The 10,129-nt window shown below is 48.7% G+C and overlaps 1 protein-coding gene across 1 annotated transcript; it reads left to right on the top strand.

Annotated features, from left to right (window-relative positions):
- Window positions 1-187: 187 nt before the first annotated feature.
- UBXN11 (UBX domain protein 11) lies at window positions 188-9,932 on the top strand. The gene is given in 13 exon segments (XM_010003691.1): window positions 188-194; window positions 451-551; window positions 1,264-1,318; window positions 2,323-2,399; window positions 2,893-3,001; window positions 4,767-4,984; window positions 5,273-5,350; window positions 6,548-6,671; window positions 7,793-7,896; window positions 8,094-8,161; window positions 8,862-9,008; window positions 9,763-9,907; window positions 9,909-9,932. Coding segments are annotated over 13 exon segments (1,257 nt in total).
- The last annotated feature ends 197 nt before the right edge of the window (window positions 9,933-10,129 follow it).

Genomic DNA, 10,129 nt, shown 5'->3' with positions numbered 1-10,129 from the left:
CCCTCAGCATAACCCCAGTTTGATTTACCTGCTTTCGGAGAAGTGGGAACCAAATCACTAACCTGTTTTCTTTCTTTCATGGTCCCTGTGTCTCCTCTCAGAAGAAGACAGCCTGTCTCCTAGGACAAAGAACCTCCTGCAAGGCAGTTTCCCCTCCTGCTCAAGGGGGAAAACACCAAACAACAACATGCAGGGTAAAGTCCCTCAACAATCAGGGGGATTCTGGGCCATCAGAGTTTCTCAGCAGCAGACTCAGGACCCCAGGCCAGGGCTAATTCCTGTGGTTCCCCTCTTGGTGACACAGCCATCTCCTCACCAGCCAGGAAACCAACTGGCTTCCACCCAGTACCCCAAGGATCCCCATGTCCTACCTGCTGTGGCAGAACAGAAATTCTTGTGGGAGGCAACAAGCCATTTGGGAGAAGTGACATGTTGTATTTGTGCTTCCAGGCACAGCTCACACTGACAAGGAGCTCGTGTCCTCCCTGATGCAAAGAATCACTCTGTTGGAACAAAAAATAGAGAAACAAGCACAAGAAATCAAACTGAAGGTAAAAATGCTGCCCCTTCCTGAGCCTGGTCTGTGCCCTGCTTTGATGGTTGAAGTCACAGCAGCATCACACCTGCTCAGACCTAGTTTGGGCTAAAAGAAGTTAATCTGCCTCTCTGTTAATTACACAAACAAGCCTTTGCAAAGCCAGAGAGCAATTGTAGCAGTCCCTGGGGTGGGAGAGGGGACAGCCCCTGCTGTGACTTCTGAAAGTAGCCTTGCACAGGTATCATTAGCTGTTTGGCTTCAGACCTTTCTCTTCTTCCTTTTGCTTTCTGGAACAGCAGCTGCTCACACAGCAGAGTCACCCTGGAGTGGAGCTTTTTGCATCTCTGCAGCTGAGAAGAAATACCCTTTTCTTTTTTTAGAGAGGTGGCTGCAAAGCTGCTGGGTTTGTTTCCATATCAGCCACTTACTGCAGGTCAGGGGATGAGCTGTGCCTGGGCAAGAAGCACAGGAGCAGGAAATACCTGCTGTGTGTTTGCCTTCAGCTCTTGTGCAGATGGAGGAGGGGGAGACAGGTCAGCATGTCCCTCACCCACTCTTGGAGCACTGTATTTATATCCCACCCCTCATTTCAGCCTTTCTGACCCTGTGTGGGGTGAGGGTTCATGCACCTCTAGCTCACTCAGGTCACTAATGATGCAAGTGGTGCCTCAAGGCCCTCAAAGCCAAGGAACTAAACATGGTCATTATTTGTTCTGCTCCTGAAGGACAGGAGGATTGCTGAGCTTGAAGAGAAGATGAAGACTCTTCAGAAAGGAGAAGGTAAAACTTGTCCTACCCTTGACATCTTGTTCCTACCTTTGGGAGAGATACAGAGCTGCTGGTGCTGCAAGAGGGCAGGGTTGGAGACCTCCTCCCTGAGCCATCCTTGTCTTCAAAGAGGTTCCTTGGGAGTGGTATCAGTTACACACACGTGGTGATGGTGGCTGAAGCAGATGCAGACTTTTTCCTTGCAGCTTTTCTGCTGCAGTGCAAAACATTTCCTGACCTATTTTCTATGAGTTACTAAGTTTCCATGAGCATAAACCAACCACAGATACCTGAGGATGGTCAGAAAGAAGAATGTAAATACTGCAGAGTTCAAACACCTGGAAAAACAGCTACTGACAGCTCAGCAAAGCCAAAAATCTCCTTGGAGTTTTGAACAGCATTACAGGTCCAAGCTCACTTGTCCTGTAAGGCAGCCCAACTCCAAATTGGAACCAGCTTTGAGTGAGTCTCTGAAGGTCTTTTCCCCCCATTTAGTTCCTTGGAATCCAGCAGCTCTTCAGCTGAGCCCAGACATGTTTTCTGCAACGGCTGAGCTACCTTGTTAGCACAAAGCTGCTCTACTTCCTGAGCAGAGAACAAGGTCATGATGCTTGTCAAACCACACACGTTTTTTATCTCATCATGCATTGTTCTAGTCATTCAGCTTAGCTTTCTGGATCCAGCTTTGGTGGACACCTGCTCATTTTTTTTAATAGGTCCCTTAAGACTGAGTAAGCCAAGCAATTCTCATTGTGTAATTGCAAACAGCACTGCTCAAGTCAGCTTCCCACAGCATTAAACTTCACAACTACCTTTTAGTTTGTCAGCATCTCTGTCCTACTGCTGCAGGGTGAACTATCCAGCACGCAGAGCTCATGCTCAGCTTCTGTGTTGTAGGGCCTGGAGTTAAATTATGGGATAGACAGGATCTGCTGGGGCATCCCTGCTGCACAACGTGGGTGATCTAGAGATCTTCTTTAAGGCTGTACACAGAAAAAGCAAGTCTTGCCTTTCAGATGCTCCTGACTCATCCGCAGTAGAGGAACTGGAAATGAGGTGCCTTGAGCTGCAGACCCAGGTCTGGGAGATGGAGGTGAGAGACCTGCTTCACTTGCCTTGAGCCACCTGCACCTCTGGTTTGAGATCTTTGCCATCCCCAGCTGATTGGTCTGTTTCAAGCTGCCACTTTGATCATCCCCATTCCTCTCCTCATCCTTCTGAAAAGAAAGAACAGGTTGGATGTGAGCTAGAGGGCAGTAGGAGGTTTTTAATACACAAAAGATTTTGTGCCTCCTGCAAGCCTCTTTGTTGTGATTTCTAGGACTGTAGAAACAGTCTTTGTAGCTACTGCAGTCCTGGAAAACTCCTGTGTCACTACAGATACTGTCATTCTCCCTTCTGCCTACTACTAGAAGAGCTGCTCCTACTACCCTGCCTGTGTCTCTGTTTGCCAGGGCGAAAGAGCCCCAGAAACACATCTTTTACCTCCTCTTCTGCTTCTCACAGTCACAGCTGACCACTCCCAGGCTTCCATTCCTAGCTTTGTGAAGCTCTTTACAACACTGACTTGTCCTTTCCTCTTGCAGAGGTTTCTAAATGACTATGGTCTGATTTGGGTTGGAGAGGGACATGATCAGCTGGAAGATTCTGAATCACTCAAGGATGAAGAGCTGACAAGAAGCCTCTGGAAGCCAGGTAAAGCACCAGCACCCTCTGCTGAGGCAGCTATCCCAGCTCCTGCTGCATGCTTAGAGCAGCTGTGATACTCCCCAGAGCAGATAAGCACCAAAGAGCCACAATCTGGTCTTCAAGGATCCTCTGCTGAGGTCCTCACACCCATCCATCTCAGGGACAGAGACACAGAGCAGTTTAAGAGAAGCTAAGCCAGGCAGAACACTGGTATTTTATACACCTCTATTTTGTAATCCCTGTCCAGAGGAAGAGGAAAGAATCCAAAGGCTCAGCCATTTGGAAGGAGACCCTCAGCAGCTGCTTCCTGAAGAGCTCACATACCCTAAACATTTGAAGCTCAACTGCTCTCACAACATTGACATAAAATAGGTGGAAAACGGAATCAGATGCTTTGTGTATCTTGTAGCTGCAGTAACTTAGCCATGTTGTCTGGCTCCACCAGGGAGTATTGTTTGTTTGCCTTTCCTCCCAACCACCACGTGAGGTTTAATTGAGACCTGATCGTGATGTGTGACGTCCAAGCATATTTGGCAATGGCTTTTAGGAAGTGGTAGCAGGAGAAAAAAAGGAAGAATACTTGGGCTGTACAGCCAGTGCTGTTCCCAACCACCATGAAAATACTGCCTTGCTAATCCTTTGCTTCCTTAGATGCAGTAGGGGAGAAGACAGGGAAAGCAGTGGAAATGTTGATCATTGTTTTCAGCTCACTCACCTTTTTTAAGAGCATTTCCCCCCTCTTTTACCAACTTGTAAAAAAGCAGAACAGAAAATATCAAAGGCTGAACCTCCACCTACATCTCTTCTTTCATTTCCTCTTCTGATTTCATCCTTCTGCCCCACCACAACTTTTACTGCTTCACTTCACCACCCTCCTCAAGCACCCAGGTAAACATCCTCTGCAGTGTCCCAGCAAGAGCATGCTGAGCACCTGGCTGTACCTACACTGGCATCTCTTCAACAAGTCTGCACTGATCCATTTATCCAACCAATTTAATCCAACTAGTTAAGTTCCTCCTTTTGTGCATTTTACAGCAGCACAGTGACAATGCTTCTGAAATGACAACCACAGAGAAGGAGCAGGCTGGAGCTGGCAGCAGGGCTGTGTGAGCTGGTTGCCCTGCAGCCCTGCCCTTGTGCTCACACCCATGAACCTGGCCCTGCTGCACCACAGCAGCCTCGCAGCCTGCTGTGTGAAAGGTGAAGTGTGGAGAGGCAGCACAGCCCAAAAATCACAGAATTATACAATCACTAAGGTTGGGAAAGACCTGTAAGATCATCCAGTCCAACCTTTAACCTAACTCTACTAACCCAGCTCTACCAACCTGCTGCTAAACTGTGTCCCTAAGCACCTTACCTGTAGGAATTTTAAGCACATTCTGGGACCGTGATTCAACCACTTCCCTGGGCAGCCCCTTCCACTGCTTGATAACCCTTTCTGTAAAGTTTTTCCTAACATCCAACCTAACCTCCCCTGGCATCACTTAGGGCCATTTCTTCTTGTTACTAGTGAGAAGAGACTGACACCCCCTCGTTACAAGCTCCTTGCGGGCAGATGTAGAGACTGATAAGGTCTCCCCTCAGTTTCCTCCTCTTCAGATTAAACATCCCCAGTCCCCTTAGCTGCTTCTCATCAGGTTTGTTTTCCAGACCCTTTGCCAAACCTTCCAGATCCTTTATTTGGGCTCAAACCCACCTTAAACTCACACGGAGGTGAAAGCTTCTCAGCTGGCACCTCCTTCCCCCTGTAACTCCGATCCCTCTGCCACAGGTGAAGCGGTTGTTTCCAAACACCAGATTGATTTTGATCTCATCTTGGAAAACGTGAAGGATTTGAATGTGCTGGCTGGGAAGAACACTTGTTACATTGAACACACCCCTGGGGGAGCTCGTTTGAGGCAGCCAGAGCCCCTCTCTCTCACACTGTATCAAAATGGGATCATCACATTCAGTGGAGCCTTTCGGCCCTACGAGGACCCATCCACCCAGGTATGGAAAGGTCTATGGAGGAATCAGAGTCACTAAACCTCTGGAAAGGGAATGTGTAGGAATAGGGCTGTGAGCTCATCTTAGTACAGAGATAACAGAGCAGCTGAGACCTCCAGCTTCTCACCTGCCTTCAAAGCCTGGCTTGTCTTTGTGCAGTCATTTGTAGGTCTTTTATGCCAACTTGTCTGCACAGCAATAACACAAACAGGAGCAGCCCAGAAGGAATGTATCAGTCCTGAGGTAAACAGAAGGCTGAGGTATGACCACAAGCTCTCAATTTTCTTTCAGCAATGCCTGCAGGATATTATGGATGGGTATTTCCCTTCAGAGTTGCAGACTCACTACCCAGATGGCATCCCTTTGCAGGTAAGAGTGCAAAACCCTCTTTATTCAGCTTTCCAGGAGAAATCGCTCCGTCGCTTCCCAAGAAAACTATTGACTATTCTTTCACCAACCTGCTGGATGTTCCCCACAGCAAATTAAGTTTGAGGTTTCTGAACACTGCATGCACACAGCTTCATTCTGTGTGTGTCTCAGGGAAAGGGTGGCTGGAGCACACCTGCCAGAGCCGTTACAGGAAGTGTAATTCACTGCCTCGGTGAATCTTGGCTTGGAACAAAACTTCTAAGAGCACAGCAGGCTCTGTAGAGGCAGTACCTGCAGTTATCTGCAGAGATGTGTAACAAAAAAAGGAGGGAAAATGTTCTTAAATAGCTCCCTGGGAAAAGCTTTTAACAACAGGTTGAACAAGGATCTCTCGAGGTGGGTGTCGGGAGAGTTTATTTTGCCACAATTTAAATGGATTTGGGCACCTGAGGTTGCTTTGGGTCCCACTTTTTTTTTGATTTCTCAGAAATGGCAAGAAGCCAAGGCCACGTTTTTCAGGCAGAGAACCTCAGAGGACTCTAATCTAGGTCTTCAGGTGCATCTGAAACGTAAGCAGGCACGACCAGAGGGGTGCACTGACCCACTGCCAGAAGAAAGCAGGGCACAACCACAGGGATAAGGCCAGGCAGGCAGGGAGCAAACAAGATGGAAGCAGGATTGCACAAGGCTCGTGGGGCTGTGCTTGCCTATAATCCATGCACAGTTGGCCAGGCCTGGAAGCCACAAGACAGTAATCTGGGATAAATCCAGACACACAGCACATCCACCTGTGATACAGGTGTTTCCCCATCACTTTCCACCCCAAAGGCATTTTAAAGCATGGAAGGAGACACAGAGAATGATCAGGTCCAAATGTTTCTCCCAACTCATGAAAAGGAGCAGCTGCCCAGTGCCTACTGAGATGGATTAACTCCTATTTTATGGGTCTAGGTGGGCCATCCCAAGGACTTGAGGGCCCTACCAAGATTTGCTTTGTTAGAGAGCCTAGAGGAGCTGAAAATGGATGTCAGGGAGTTTGGACAGCTGGAGCAGCTTCCAAGGAAGCAGCTCTCCTGGTTTCTTTTGGGGTTGACATCTCTTAGTTCTCATTGCTGTGGATGATTGTGCTCTGATGCAGTCAGAACAAGCTTGTGCAACAGTCTGATTTGCTTATGGCAGTTGGCCTTAATTCAACAGGTCACTGACAGAAGGGACATGGTATTTCAGGAGAGACACCTCCTTCCAGGGAGTTTTCCTGGCCAAGGCCAAGTGGTTGGCCGCTCAAAATCAAGTGAAGTGCAGGAAACCACTGAGATCCCAGGTAAATTCTTAAATCTGCCTCAAAAATGCCCAACTAACTTCCAAATAAGAGAATCAAAACCTTACCAGGGCAGTCCAGCTGGTAGGAGGGGGATGTGTAGGGTCTCAGCAAGGAAGGCAACACTTCTGGGCCAGAGCCCAGTTTTGCTTCAGGAGATGGGAGCCAGGCAGTCCACATGGTGTCTTCTCATCATTAAATCCTCCTACAGAATGAGACACAAGTTCTGAAAGACCAGAAAATCAGCAGGTTTCCAAAACCTCATCTGCCTTGTGCCTTTCTGAAAGGCCAAGCTCCTTCTAGCTTCATCTTGATCAGCACCAAAGGATGATGAGGGAACCCTGCAGATCTTATGGGGGGAGCAGCTTGCAAACAACCTTAGATTCTCCTACAAGCCCATTCCATAAAGGTGGACATCTTTGAGCCAGACAAAACTTAACTATACCAAATAGAGTAAGAGGAATCATTCCATAACAGGACCTGGGACTTAAAGTCAGGCCACAGATTCCTCATTTTGCTTCTAGACTCTAGTGGCCTGTGTTAAGCAACAGCTGTCAGGGTTGGAAAATCAAATGTAGTCAGTTCAAATAGTGGGTTTGTGTATAATTAAACAATCCCAACATGTGCATTGCCCCTCAGCAACATCTTCCTCTTTATATAAAACTGTGCAACTTGCTGGTTCGTCTCAAGGCCTTTCACAGACAGAAGCTGTGCTAAATGTTTCCTTTATCCATAAACATGATTGCCCAGTGACACCACAGGAAAAGCAACAGACACCTACAAATATACCCTCACGAGATTAAAAACTTTCCAAGTCTGTAAAAACTGTCCCAGTTTCTTTCTCCTGTTCAGTGCAGAGCTACCCAGGTTTTGTTGACCTGTCAAGCATCCCAGTTCTGTGCTGAGCAGGCTGCACAGTTGCTCACTGTTGATGTTGACAATCAAATATTTAGTGGGTCAGAAAGTGGGACAAGCTTCAGTGAAGATGTCTCAACCCTGCTGAGGGAGGTTAGAGCTCTCCCTGTTGGCTGTTCCACTTTTATTTTACCAAATCAGCCTATTCTAGGGGAAAACATTTTGGCAAAAAACTCGCACATGGACACACCTCCTCTCTGCTCTGGCAGGTCCCAAACTCCCTTTGGAGAAGTTTCTCAACAAGCTTTCTGAGTCCTCAGAACACAGTGGAGAAGCAATGAGTGTCCAAGATTCAGCCAGAGCAGCCCAGCAGGTATGAGCAGCCCCCCCCCGACACCCAGAGAGGCAGCCAGCAGATTCCTGGGGCTCAGTGCCCTGTGTAGCACCCCATTCTCTCAGCCTTCTCCACCCAGAGAGGCTCCACCAGGGCACTCATGGCACTTTGGCACCTGCTCCTGGCCTTTCCTGGCACCAGTTGCTCTCTGTGACTCACACCTGGTTTCGTTTCAGAGCTCTGATGGGGCACGAAGCAGCAAAGAGATCTTGGTGGAGACACCCAGGCTGGCTGCCCTGGAGAGGTACAGGCACAGCCCCTCCATCCCTGTCCCATCAGGCCCTCATCTTCCTCCTGTTTAATCACTGAGGGTTTATTTCAGGGGTTTCCTTTGAGGAAGTAAAGGAACTTGCCCCTTTTATCTTATACCTTAGAAAGAATTAGAAAAACCCACTAAGTTTAGTGAGCTTGCCACCTTTAACATCTCTAAGAAAATCTGTTCAAAATATTTACTTATTGCTGTGAAATACTTTTCCTGACAACAAGCCAAGGCCTAAGAGCTTGCAACCATCTAAAAAAGCTGTTTGTGGTTGTGTTAAATGGGAGAATTCCTCCAGGAAACTGATGCCCGAGTGGGAGGTCACACTATCTCCACTTTTCCACTCAGTCTTCTGACAAGACAAGACCCAAATAGCTAATAAAAAAACCCAAACCCAAGCAGATTATTTTTAATCAAAAAAGTAGGGCAAGGTACTTACCAGACAGCCCTGATCTAAAATGAAAGAGCTAAAAAAGGTCAGTAACCCTCTTTCCAAGGCACTTTTAAGTGAAAATTGGTCTGTGGGTTGGTCTGTTTGCCCACATGTCAGACGGGTCCTTGTTCATCTCAAGGACAGTCCCAACTATGAAATATTTTGGATCATCCTGGCAGCCCAGAGCCCCTGCCCGTTGAGTAGAGCTCACTGCCCTTGCTCCTCAGCTGACAGGACTTTTCTATCACCCAGGACAAAGCCAGCTGAAGAGGCTGAAGCTTCTGCCCCTGCTGCCTGCACGCTCCGCATCCGATCGGAGAGCGGGGAGCAGATCTACACCCTCAGGATGCTGGTCAAGGAGACCATAGGGGACCTGCGCCAGCACCTCGCCTGTGCCAGGTAGCCCAGGACTTCCTCACCCCCCACCCAGCTCCATCAAGCCCCAGAGAAAGTTTCTCAGCTGCCCTCAAGGCCCTGGATGGAGCTGAGCTCCCCCCCAGCAGCAGAGATGCTCACTGCCAGGGTCATGCTTTGTTCAGTATGTAACACCACCTTTGCCAAAAAGCTGACACAGCAGCAGAGATCGACCTCTTTTGTCCTCCCAAAATTGCCATCTGACCCAGGTTCATTACTGCCTTTGCCTCGCTCCAGCTCCAGCAGCTTTTATTGCCAGTGTTCCTAAAGTGCTGGTGCACCCTGGAAGCTGAGCTGCAGCCTTTAGCTTGGCTGATGAATCCACTGCTGGACAAACACCACCCTTTGCTCAGCCAGCTTTATGTGCCATCACATTTAATGCTGCCCAAAGGCTCACACATCCCTTTGGGGACACTTCCAGAAGGCTGAGGAGACCCCTTTGCTTTCCCCTCTCCTGTTGCAGGCAGAAGCTCTGGCCTTGGTCTGAGGCCACAATGAGCTCACTACTGGTGGGATGCAGGATCCTCCTTCCCCACAGCAGCTGCACAGCCTGGAATGTCCACTCTGTGCCTGCCTGGCTGCAGTTTGGGCAGGAAACCCTTTTTTTTCCTGCTCATCCTGGGCTTGTGAAACTCTCTCTCCCTCTGTTTTTACGTAACCACAGCTGGATCAGCCAGAGCATCCCAGCAAAACCTTGGGGGATCCTGTGTTTAGGAAAAATTGTGCTGTTCTTTCCTAGGGGTGGAGACTCTGACTCGTATGAGATCATCAGTACCTTTCCCCAGAGGGTGTACATGGACAACTCCAGGAGCCTGCAGGAATGTGGCCTGGTCCCCAGTGCCTCCTTGCTGCTGAGGAGAAGAGACCCCTCCCAGCAAGAGGAGGGGAACAGGGCTGCAAACAGCTTAACAGCTCCTAGCAAAAGCTGCTCCCCTCCAGCTCCACAAGAGGAAGAAGCTGCCTCACGTTTTTAGCTGTGTTGCAACCTCCCCAGGCTGAGAAGAGAGGAGGGAGGTGTCTTTCCCGATTTAGTTTCATTGCACTGTTACCTGGGACAAGGAGAACTGCTCAGGGGCAGGGGTTGGGCCTCTCCCTTTGCCCCCATT

This window comes from Chaetura pelagica, unplaced genomic scaffold, assembly GCF_000747805.2.
Source record: "Chaetura pelagica isolate M959 unplaced genomic scaffold, ChaPel_1.0 scaffold698, whole genome shotgun sequence".
NCBI lineage: Eukaryota > Metazoa > Chordata > Aves > Apodiformes > Apodidae > Chaetura > Chaetura pelagica.
Note: the sequence above shows the minus strand (reverse complement) of the source record. Positions and strands in the feature narration are given on the sequence as shown.